This window comes from Trachymyrmex septentrionalis, unplaced genomic scaffold, assembly GCF_001594115.1.
Source record: "Trachymyrmex septentrionalis isolate Tsep2-gDNA-1 unplaced genomic scaffold, Tsep1.0 scaffold62, whole genome shotgun sequence".
Lineage (NCBI taxonomy): Eukaryota > Metazoa > Arthropoda > Insecta > Hymenoptera > Formicidae > Trachymyrmex > Trachymyrmex septentrionalis.
In genome coordinates this window covers 2728321-2741198 of record NW_017305800.1, presented here as the reverse complement: position 1 = coordinate 2741198, position 12878 = coordinate 2728321, and the positions used below count along the sequence as shown (strand labels likewise).

Sequence of the window (12878 nt, the reverse complement as noted above, 5' to 3'; positions counted from 1 at the left end):
GTGCAGATAAAGTATCTGTTGAGATAAAGTATTACTTTAGGTTTTTATCATTTCTTTATTTATATTTATTCCTTTTATTTATTAAGCTAAAATACAACAATTTAATCATAAAGATAATTTAGTCACACAAGAAATGCAGACTCAATTTATTTCATGATTATTTCAAGCGAATTCCGATTAATTTATATTCATTTCTGTCAATGTAGATTAAGTTTAATTTCGATTCACATTGATAAATTAATTTACATTGATAAATACGAACATTAATCGACGATTTTTTATTTGTAACATCTGTTACAAAGTTTATTAACAAAAATAAAATTATTAAATCTCCATTATTTGACATAGAAAGAAAGATTGAATTAAATTTATGCAAATATACAAATTTTGTTATAAGTAATTCTGAACTAATTCTTTTAAATTAGTAATCGTCGACGTGAAGTTAATCAATATTTAGTCATTTTTAGGCATATATTATGGAATATTGTTGAAAATGGATTCCGATCGGAATTGTTCAATTATTTCCTAAATTTCTGTTGTATTTTTAGAGAAAACGAAATAATTCTGATCGGGATTCATTTTAAACAGTGATACGTACTTTTGAGATATCATTATCCACAAACGTATTGTGAAAATCTTTGGAAAAGATTCTTACAGCCGCAAAGAAAAGTTGCTAAACTAGATTCGTAATGCGTGAATCAAAGATAAAACAGGAATCGACATTGTCGACGAATTCATGAGTCCAACAGAATTTCTTTTTCATTCTCGTGTTCTTCAACCGATGGCGACGCGACATTCGAATCGAGCGGACAATACAAAATCGTCAATATCGATTAATGTTCTTCATCGAAGTAACCATAACGCGTGACGATTACAGTTCATTAAAGTCGTGGCACACAAAAAAATTTAAACGGTAAAACGTACTCTCTAAATTCTTCAGAGTGAAATCTTATTCTAAAGAGTGAAAATTGAACCAGCCTTGAAAAGAGTGGCTCAATTTTCAATTCTTAAGAGATTTCACTCTTCAGAATGAGATTCACTCTGAAATAAAGAATCTAGAGAGTAAAGAGTAAGCGAATTGGCAATCACAATAGAGACTATAAAGTCATAACGTTAACAATAGTAAACCCAACAGCTGTATGTTGATTTCTTTATTGCTTATATGTCTTACTGTATGTTTAACTATACTGTTCTATGTATTATGACCCTTATACGTACGTGATATGGTAAACAAAAAATAGAACTATCAGCGTAACGCCGCAAATGATGAATCACGCATCCCTCTTGTCCAGCGTATCGTGTAGGCTCGTGACTCAGGGGGAAGTATCTACGTCCCAAGGTTCCGAACAAATTAAAGGGTAGCTCTAAAACTTTTGTACTACATTCAATAGCGCTTTATTGTTTTATTATTAGCGAGGGACGCGTTATTTTTAGAGACCTAAAAAGTTTCTTTTATCAACACCGAGTAACACCGTTTTACGTTTGTACTTCCTCTGCTTTTAGGCGGGCTATTACTGAAACAAGGAGAAAAGAGAGAGAGAGAGAGAGAGAGAGAGAGAGAGAAAGGCAGAGAAAGAAGGAGAACAAAGAAGGAGCTGTGTTGACGTTAAGATGTTTCGCGCGCAACATAGTGTTTTGATGGTAATCGGTATATCAGAATAGGAACGCTCGAAAGGCGCTTAGTGGCAATGAAACATTACGCGTACTAGTAATCGCAACGTATACGAGACGTATACGATTCATTTCGGCACCGTGATTTCGCTCTATCCTTCCGGCGGTCTGTCCTCTCCCCTCGCTCCCATATCCCACCCTCCCCCCCCCGAATGTCCGAAAAAATATTTTTTTGACGCTTCTTCCCTGATCGCCGGCGATGGCGATCCCCCCATCCCCCGCCGCCCGACGCGATACAGCGACGGACAGCGACGCCTCCGCACGGCGTCGATCAATAACACCGTCGTCGGCGACGCCGACGTTGAGAGCGTCGTCGCGCTTACGAGGGAACGGCGGTGCGACGCGAGGCGTCGCGTTATCCGCGACGAGATCCGTTACGCCGTGCGTCGTCGACGGTTCAGCCGTGCAGCAGCGATCCGGTGTGAGCCTTTCGCGTGCGGGTACATGGCGATGGGCATGTGACTTGGGACACTCCCGTTCGAATCAGTTGCAAACGAGGAACGCACATCTGGGAACGACTGGGGAGAGCCGAGTACCGAATCGCCGAGGTCCCACCCACGACATGGCCAAGGTAAATTTCCTCCTGAAACGAAAGGGTTGAGAGGAAGAGAGAGAGAGAGGGAGGGAGGGGGAGAGAGAGAGAGAGGGAGCAAAAAGGAAAAAAGTGCAACTTACACGTCGAATCTCTCTCTCTCTCTCTCTCTCTCTCTCTCTCTTCCTCTCTTCCTCCGCCAATCGTAATATCGCCGATTCGCGGTAAACGGATGTTTGTTGTTATCGAGAGTATCGTTTTCCCGGGTAAACTCGCTTCCGGTGTAGAAAGAGAAAAACCTTCGGCGGCGTCGAGTGAAATAGTTGTAAATCTATTGACGTCGTAGGTCGCGGATTCGAATTAATGCGAATAGAGGAAGAAAGGAAGGCAAACACTAGGATGAGCAAATAACAACGGAAACGGTATTCATTACTTCGATCGTATTTGTATTTTTCGTGTTTCCCTGAATCGCGCAGAATCGCTTGTCGAGGGAAAGGTCACTTTGCGATTTTCGAATCGTGTGGATTCTCGTTACAACGGCCGTGTGGAAGGTGGTTGTTTAATTTCAGTACGTCTCCGACGTTCGTTGAATCGCGTTTCGCTCGCGCGCAAATCCGAGGTGCTTCAAGGGAAGAAACAAACGAATAAGGTAAATGGCGATGTGCCGCGAAATAATATCACAGCTGGATCGTATGCACGAGCGAAGACGAGGTACGATGCTACTTTTACATAATTTAGAGCACGTTCCACGGCGCAGACGCGGATAGATAATCTGGACACTGGCGAATTTCCCAGTGCTCCATTTACCGCACGCGAGAAATACGCACGATACACGCGCGCCAACAGTCCTCCAACGTGACAGACGCCGGATAATAAATGTGTCGGGGCCTCGGTGTGGTGATGCGATCAAGGAAATCGTGTTTCCTTTTATTTATTTATTTATTTTTTTTTTTGTAATTAAATCAAAGGTCGACTTTAAGAAAATCCCGCGCGCTTCGGCGACTAGATTAATTTCACAGTTAACGCGTGGGAAGACCGTAAAGAAGATTCTTGAAGATTCCCGAGACTTTCTAAACTAAGCTATAGATGCGTACATTATAGCACAAAATTGCTACAGGCACGCATCTCGCGAATTCTCTAATCTTTCCTTCTCAGTTAAAATAGACAAATGATGCAAGAGACACAGGTGTAATCCCTGAGGTAAGCCGAAAAAAAATCTTACCTTGGCGAAAATAAAAATCGGAGTAGAAGTCAAATGTAAGAGGGATATGGTACATAGAAAAATTTGTACAATAAGTGAATTGGCCAATTACAGACTGTAAGGTCATAACGTAATGGGCTGTCTACAATGAGAGTAATATTGTGTAGTAAGCCGTTTAAGCCGTAATCATATTAGTGATTGGATTAGCAATTGGCGATTACTTCGCAATCGCGGAGTAAGGTAGTCATCGATTGCTTTGCTCTAAACTTATTAAAAATCTAGTGTGATTACAGTTTAAGCTGTAAGAAATTGGCTAATCATAGTCGATTATTCTTCTGACATTCGATTGTACTTGATCGATTTCTTATATCTTACTATACCATATTACACTCATTGTAGACGGCCTTAAGCAATAGCAAATTCAACGTGTTAATTTTCTTACTGCTTAAGTTTTTTTTTTGTGTGCGTTATGAGCCTAAGGGGAAAGTGACAGAAGCGTAAATGAAGCTTCTAAGATTGGCACTCATAGCCGGTTCTTATATTTACGTGTTTTAAGTACGTAGACTTTCTACAATAAGCCATTACCTAAGCTTTAACTCTTAAGCCGTTGAAGAAATTGACTAATCATAGTGGATTATTCCTTGTCATATTTGACTGTGACTGGTCAATTTCTTACTTAAGGCTTAAGACTTAAAGCTTAAGTAACGACTTGTTATAGAGCGTGCGACAGACTTAAGATGTATCATAAGCCAATCAGAAGGGTCGTATTAGCATCTTAAAAAATTACCTAAGACAGTCTTAAAATAAAAGAGGCAACGAATATAGTAATCTAAGGCTCAGTTTTATAATTCATGGTTAACTCCTAACCGAGGTTCAACCTATTTCTCATCTTTATCCAATTCGGGAATTGAAAAGAGAGAATGAAACTCGGCCTAAGGGGCGAAAATTGAGGCAAAACGTAAAAAAAAGAAACATTTATATTTTCTCTTCGTATCTTAATTTTCGCTTTTTAGAAATTCTCATACACATTTTGATTACTCTCCCCTTACACTCGACTTGCTCCAGTTTATATTTTCGCCAGGACGTCCTTGAAAACTGCCACGTACGTCGCGATGCGACGATATCGAGCGGTCAAGCAGCCTGCTTCGCATAATGACGATAATTCGACGTTGCTCGTGTACAGTGTACACAGTGGCCACTCGGCGGCGAGTGACGCGACGCGCGGATTCACGGCTTGGTGAATGCGAATACCGGCCGTGTTCCGACAGGATAGAGTAATCGTCAACGTCGCTCACTCGCTCGCTACGCGCCTGGCGGTCGTGGCAACGACGGAGACGACGACGGCGGCGGTGGTGGCACGCGGCAGGTGTAATCGGGGATCGCGAAGCGAATCCGAAACGTTTTATTGTCGTACACGCTACGCCGCGTCGACCGCGACGCGATCGCGGCCTGTCGTTTAGTCGCTATCGATCCTCCGGCGCTTCGCGAGCTCAACGCGTCGCGCACCGCGCGCGATTGTTTTGCTTTCCTCGTTCTCGCTCGCTTCTTCTTCTTCTTCTCCTTCCCGTCCCGTTTCACGCCGCAGCGGAAAAACTCGGCACAGCGCCGCGTTCAGCGTATTGCCCGCGGGGAGATCCGCGACCTGGTCAGTGGTCACTCTGGTCAGTGCCGCGCAGTGAGAGATGCCAATGACACAGAGTACGTTTCTTCCTCTCTTCAGAATATCGCGTGGTAACTTGTTGCGAGTTTTCGTCAATGAGAAACAGTGGCGCGACTGGATGGGATAGAGAACAAGTGGCTGCCTCCTCGCATATGGCGATCTCGTCAAGAAAGACTGTGTCAATGGGTTCCATTGAAATTAATTACGATTTTACGGCGCGTCCTCATAAATGCACCCTCTGTGTCTTTATATGCACGCCCGGAGACGAGCCTGGCAGTCGGCAGTCTCTCTCTCTCTATCCATCGGACGGCTGTCGATTTTATTTCAACTCGCGACAATCGTGGACACGCGAAGAATGTTAACAAATAACGACAAACAACTTTTGCGATAGCTTATCTCGACGAAGATTATACAATTCCAGTATAATTTGTTTTATTTACGTGCAGTTTAAAGTGTAGTACTCGGTCAGGTAAAGAGTAAGATTTCGCCACGTTCCCAATTATTAACTGCACAATGATGAAACTGTAATGTTCAGTGTGCATTGTTGACATTGACACGATAACGCGGTTCAACACTCTGTCTTACGTAACGTCCGATAAGTGAAGTCGCTAATGTACGAAGACGCAATCCTCTGCCAAGGTACTCTGGAAATAGACACAACTTCGAGCTTACCCGTCCGAGCAGGTAGACTAATGGTGTTTTTCAGCAAGAGACACAATGTAACACAATGGCCATTTCATCTTCAAATTAGCAAACAAGGATCTAATGATTCATTGTGTTACACTGAATTTATTCTTTTTTTACCTAATCTTACACAATTCGTCTTTTCCTTTTTTTTCTCTCTTCAACGTGAAAAAAAAGAGGAAAGATGAACCGTGCAAAAAATTCAGCTAAGACAGGTTGAACAGGCATGAAATGACAACAAGCTTTTTTTTTTCGATTTTAAATTGCTTTCCACTTAGTGACACAAGTCAACAAGTTTTATTCTGCGTCTTTGTTACTCATTGAATGCCAAAAAAGATAGAATGATGTTTTATGTCATCAACTTGTTGCGTCATTGATGTCCGTTTCTACTAATATAATTTAATTATAATCTCAACTAACTCTTCATCTTTTTCTAGCTCTAAGAATCAAAAAAGGATGAGGAGTAAGTTGAATCGACATTAAAGTAACCCAGACCACATATTGAGACATAAGACGTCTTTAAGACATCTTTTAGGCGCCAAGGACGTCTTATGTCTCTCTTTTTGATACTTTGTGTTGTCTGGGAATCTACATTGGTAAAAACGGATTTACATGGAAAACATTCTCTGGTCAGTATTCATTCGATTCTTATATTTAAGACTCTTAAGTGCAGTCTTAAGATGTCATGAACCAAGTCAGAGTTGTATTAGCATCTTCATATTAATTCTACAATGAGTCTGTAGTCGGAATCGTCTTGATCGGTGAAGTTGGCCAATCAGTGTTAGTCGTACAAATTGATTATTGGTCAACTTCATCGATTGCACTTAGGACTACCGACTCATTATAGAATCGGCATAAGACATTACTTAAGACAGTCTTGAAGCAAAAAACGGACTCTGAATACCGATATGTCTCTGGCTGGAAAGCACTGGAACTCAAAACGGAAAAAAAAAAGGAAGCTATCACAACGCTACTCGCGTCGTGGTAACTTCCAATCTTTGTTGGATCATGGATTCATGAACAGGGCTCGGCGGTCGATTGTAAACGCGTGCCACGGACGCGGGAATGTATTCCATTGGAATTAAAATCAATTGCCGTGGTACTCCGCGCCGGCAACTACGCCGTCGATATATAACCAGTGTTACAAGTCACGCTGCCGCGCGCATTATCTTAATTGCGTGACATACAAGTCGATAATTGCGGCATGAGAAATTCCGTAATAAAATACGGTCTTGAGTTTCTACCTGAATAGAAATATGCGGTACGCGTATACGCGCAGCGATATTATTTTCTCCGCGATTTCGCCTCCGGGCAAGAAAGGAGAAGAGAAATATTTTGTATCACTCGACGCGGCGACTTTTAGTCGCTGCAAACTTGACGAGTGGTGGTAAAAATTAGATTGCCTTGTAATTCGTCCAAGAGGCGCGGACGCACTAGGCCGCACTTGGCACATCGTGATATTAAAGGTGGTCGGTTTTTCCTCGTTCCTTTTTTTTTTTTTTTTTCGTCTCGAAAAGTAACAAACCATGACCGTTGAACACGCGTCGGCACAAATTGGCTCGAATTAAACTGCGCGAATTAAACCCGTGCGAGATTTAGCCTTTTGCCACTTCGTTTTGCATACCGCCGGGCATGGCCGGCGCCTCGCTCGGCATGCAAATTTTATTCACGAATTTTTTAATTCGCCGCTCACACACACGCTCTCCCTTTCCTCTACCACTACTACGCTGACTCGCCGCTTTTTTTTTTTCCGCCTTAGCATTTTATTGTCGTGACAACACGTCGTCGCCTCGTGCTGCGGCGCCCGCATATATTACACTTAGGCACACCAGCGCGCGAAGCGTCGAGAAAATGGATATTTCGATAACGATAGGGAATAAAATCTAAGGATGTGAAAGGCGCAGGCGGGAAACAGGTGTGACCGTGATGATTGCTGACCCATTACGTTGCCGCTCTGCGTAGCTTCTGTTGATTCTAACGAAATGTATGTACACTACTCTTGTACAGCGCGGATCATTCCAGTGATATTGCTGCAACATTGCCAACGTTCCAACAATGTTGCAGCAAACTTCTATACTGTATGGATATACCATATATTTGTCAACGAGCTGCAATTGCTTTTATACACTGAAATAAATGCTACATCAATAGCATTATTTTAATATAAATAAATTCGTTAATTCACACCCACGCGCAATAATACTGTTATTGAAATATGTCATGCTCTTGTTTTAATTAAATTTTATTTATTTCATTAATGCACTACTAGTGAATCCATAAGATTATTTTCAATGCTGTTGATGCACCTAACATCTTTTCAATGTAGGCAAGTTACTTATGTTTGATTTGTACTCTTTGATACACCGCTATTTTTACTTTAATCCATAACTTTAAGATTATAGATAATACAGTCTGGCTAATTTTGTCAAAATTCTACGAGAGAGAAAGATATAAATACTTTCTCCCTGTATATACGTATGTTATTTCACTCTAACTTTTACTGTTTTACTTTATAATCTTAATTAAAGTTATAGGTTAAAATAAAAAATAGTTTTGCAACTCCAAGAATAAATCAAAGATAAATAAATTGCCTATAAGAGCGAATGCAATTAACTTCATTGATAAGAACATTCCAATTGTTTGCAAATTATATCTTATCGCTGTATAAATGTATTATTTACGTATTAATAACCGCGTAGATTCTTACAGGCAATTTACTTACATTTAAAGTTATAGAGTGAAACAGTATAAATTAAAATAAGATTGTAATATATACAAGATAGAAAAGTATATATACCTTTCCTTCTCGTAGAATTTTGATACAATCACTCACGGCCGGATTCCGTTAGAGTACCTAGTGATGTAAACGCGAGATGAAGAGAACGTCACGCTCGTGCGTAAGCACGAACGAAGGATATGTCATGATATTAAAAAAAAAAAATACGTACTTCCGCTGCGTTGTGTTTACACTTTGGCGCCTCTAGATAAATTAGCCTGATTACCTTAGATAAATTGGACAGATTATTCGACGCCGCTGCGTGATGAGCAGAACTGTTACTGTCATTTATATCCGTGCGTTGCTTTTTTTTTTCTCTCTTACTATCAACGGCACGCGGTGACGATCGGTTACGAAAATTTTAATACGCACGGTTCGGCAATAGGAAAAGAGAGGATCCGCCAGTAATTCACGGTCGGGAGCCCGACCCGTGTAGCGGTTCGCGGTAACCTAGTTCTCAGTCTCGTCCACATACTCAGCGTTCTATCGTCGGTGAACTCACGCACGCACTCGTCGATTACGTGCTGTCCCGTTTCTCGGAACGGGGAGAGCTATCGACGATATCTGCTATTATTCGTAGACACGCTAGCACAGTTTCGCCTCGTTCTGATGGTACACTTCAAATCGACGGGGAGGAAAGAAAAATAACTCCGACGCTGAGTTATTGGACATGTAAGTGGCGACATTAATATACCTCGCGTCTCTCCGAGAAAAGAAAACGAGCTTGGTAATTAGTCGTAATTATCTCGTGTTCATCGTCGCTTAGCGTTACATGCATCCGTTACGTGGCGAAAAGAAGGCGCCGTACAAAATCGCCGCAGTTATCCGCGTTTACGAGGAAAAGGCACGGGAGCAAGAGAGAGAAAGAGAGAGATATCACGCTGTTACGAACTAAAATTAAATTAACCAATTGTCAGAGACATTTCTGATTCATTTCCACGAGGGATGGAAGTATTATTTGGAAGTAGGCCAAGGACAATGGACTTCACTTCGCATCAAATTGAACCTGGCTTTGAAAAAAATTAAAAAAAAAATATATATATATATAAAATTACTACTCCAGTAATTAAGCAGTAATTAATTGTAACTAGGGAGAAATTCATTTTTTTTATCATTTCTACTATGATGATCTTTGCGTGACTCAAGAAATTGCGCGCTCATACCTCGTCCGCTATTCTCTTGTTCGCAGAACGTAGGGGAGAGTCGGATACCTGTTCCACGAGCAGCACGACCGTCGTTCTTCCCGAAATCGAGAGTACTCGAGGCATCGAGGCTCCTGACGGGAAGCCGCCGATCAACTATCTTCTCGGGATGCTTTCAATTTAACAGCGAGGACGAATCCCCCACTCCGCGGGAATTTACGGGATTCGCAACGTCTTCGCCCACTATCAAAAGTAATTCACGTTCACATTTATAATTAATTAAATATGTATGGATACGATCTAATGTAGTGTTAACGCAAACGAAACGCAACCTCGTGTTTCAGCTGATTCGGCGATAGACATACACGATCAGACATACACGATCTCACCCGCATGGGACATCGACAAGAATGATGTGCAACAATTGGTACATCTCAGCGAGGAGAAAAGCAGTTTATTCAGGTATGGATATCGTACACACGTTTCAAGTGCGATTCTATTACGGGACTCACGAATGCTTCATGTTGTACGTTGTCTCGTTGATGGCAGGCTACTTGAAGAATCTCAGCTGAGTATGATCGAGGATGTCGGTGACACCTGTCTCGTAGAATCGACTCTGAGCAGTTACAATGATGCGAGCGCAGCTCCGCATTATTTGATGCTGAACAAACAGAACTCCTTCGAACACGACGAGAGTCTCGGTATATTGACGCCGGACCAGATGACAGATTTCACGGTGGCGTTGGAATGCTCCAGGACACCATCCTGCGAGAATCTCACTGGATCGGCTGGCTCGAAATTGGCGTTAACTCGAGCGTCCGCTTCGACGAGACCATTAGTCGACGTGGAACCCGCGGAAGAGGGCTGTACCGAGAGAACACCATCGCCGGAAGAACTACCACTCGATCCTAAACCCGTGGAGCCGATCAGAGGTAACACCGTGCCGGTAAGCTTCGTCACATCGGTCACAAGTATCACTAGTCTGGAAGCGGGCTATCAGGGAGACGGTGAGAATTCAAGACCAGCTAGCCGTGGTGCGGATCCACCATCTATGGCAGTGCCGCCGGTCAATCTTCCTGCGCCTTGCCGACAAGATCCAATGACTGATTCGGATTTCTTTACCGAGAGTGACGCGGATGCACACGAGGAAATTGTGCGGGGCGACAGGAAGGCACAAGTAATCGATGGCACGCTATTCTGTGCACCGGGCGAACGCGTATGCCCCAGTTTCACCGGAGAAGAAATGGATTCGAGCGGAATTTACTCGGACTTGGACAAGCTACAGGCGCCTGGTGAGCAAGCGCCGGAAGAGAATGATGACTATACTCCTGATACCGGAGATACCGAACTCTCCCAAAGGAGCCAGCCCTCGCCTATTGTGGCGAACGTTATCATGGATTACTTACAGGTACGTTAATGTGAAGGCGAGGTTTAAAATTAGTTATAAGAAAGGAATTTTTGGAATTTCAAAAAAATTTCTGTGTATGTATGTGTGTTTGTGTGTGTGTGTGTATATAGAGTCCCGCGAAGGCGTCGGATGAAACAAGCAACATGAATGACACAACGACCTCTGCTGAAGTTACAACGATTGAAAAAGTTGAAAAGAACGAAAACATCAGGCCCAAATCACAAAGCAAAGCCGATACGATGCCTTTGAAAAAATATAAAATGCCAAAGAGAAACGTTGTCTCGAAGATCAAGGCAATGATCGAGTCGTCGTCGAAAGACGATGCAGAAAAGGAAGCGAGACGTTCTCAGAGATCCGCCAGAAAGGGTGGTCGCTGGGACGCTGTGATGAATAAAATAGAGGCTGGTAAAAATGAGCAGAGAACGAGATCAGTTAGAAAAGAAGTAAAATCAAGAGTATTGCAGAATCTCACTTTGTCACCTTCCACGAGACCAGCATCGAAGAAAGCAGGCGATGCAAACAATAATAATAATAAGGATAAACGGTGAGCCCAACTGAAATTCTAAATAAAATTCAATATAATAAATATATTGTACAATATAGATATTTTATTTTTATTAATAAGCGAAATATTTTTTCGTATTAATAATTTTGGTATTAATAATTAGTAAATCCATCCCAAATATTATATAATTGCCGAGCAGTGATAAAATAACATTTTTTTCTGTATCAAGAATTATATTGGAAATATTTTTGTCTTAGGAGGATGCGTGGTTGGCAAGAAATGAAATCACCGACGCAGGAAACAGCCAGGAGTTCTGTCCGTAGTTCGATGAGTGACCTCAGTAGTGGCCCAAGTAAGGACATATCAAGTAAGTAGCATCGATATCAATATTTGAAGAATTTGCAATATGCTAGATCACATAGACGTGATCAAAATTATATTATATTTATTGAATAAATTCTTAAACATAAATTAATATTCAAGATACGTAAGGTTTTCTCAATGTAACTTATACTTGGTACAAGCTCTTTATTTGCATTCGGGAAAGTAGATACAAATGTTCTTGTGAACTTTATGAACATATTTCTGGCTATGGTGAATAATATTAATACTAAAATTTCTTCGCAATAATAAAAGTGATCTTAACGTCAGTCAAGATGTGTGTGAATTAGAAATTAATAGAGCCAATTTTATCTCGCATTGAAAAAAGATATAATAAATTAATATGACCTCAACGGGTTGTTCGTACAAATTTGGAGAGCGGAATTATCCCAATTTGTAAGGGTCAATGTTTTACCCCGACAAGAAGGATACGCGCGAGCAGAAGAGATCTCCGGATCCTTTACGTGTCGCTTACCTACCGGAGGGAAAGGCGAGGTCTCTTTATCGACCCGAGAGTAAAAGCTCGAGTTTCGAGGACGCCGAGGAACTTTATTGCCCCTTTTGTCGGCGCCAATGGGGAACACAAGGCGTCATTTTGCTTCCACTGTAGAATAAGAGGAAACTGCGTCGAACCGGCGCGCATCGCGCAGCTTCGCCGCAGTCGCATCCAACATCCACCATCCGGTCGGCAGTCCTCGGTGGCTCTCGTGCTGGGTCGTACAGTGTGGTGTACACGTGTGTACATATATAGATGGACATGTACGTACACGTATGTGTGGATCTTCCAATGCAGTAACCGTCTATCGTCGTCCTTCTCCCGCGAGACGCGCACCTATCGTTCCTCGCTCTCACACGCTTAAAATCGGGTCACCGGATAGTGCGTGACGGTGCGTAAGGAACCCATACACGGGGGAAGGA

At 42.1% G+C, this 12878-nt stretch overlaps 1 protein-coding gene across 2 annotated transcripts in view; it reads left to right on the top strand.

The window, feature by feature from the left end:
• The first annotated feature begins 1847 nt into the window (after positions 1-1847).
• LOC108752892 overlaps positions 1848-12878 on the top strand; it is a 22449-nt gene continuing 11418 nt past the window's right edge. The window contains exons 1-6 of one of the 2 annotated variants that reach the window (XM_018494070.1): positions 1848-2242; positions 9714-9918; positions 10011-10128; positions 10216-11074; positions 11185-11618; positions 11837-11946. In XM_018494070.1, the coding sequence (XP_018349572.1) occupies positions 1871-2242; positions 9714-9918; positions 10011-10128; positions 10216-11074; positions 11185-11618; positions 11837-11946 (2098 nt within the window). In that variant the 5' untranslated portion in view covers positions 1848-1870. Of the gene's footprint in view, positions 2243-3356; positions 3390-9713; positions 9919-10010; positions 10129-10215; positions 11075-11184; positions 11619-11836; positions 11947-12878 lie in introns of those variants that run through there. The other variant, XM_018494071.1, reaches the window with a different exon arrangement.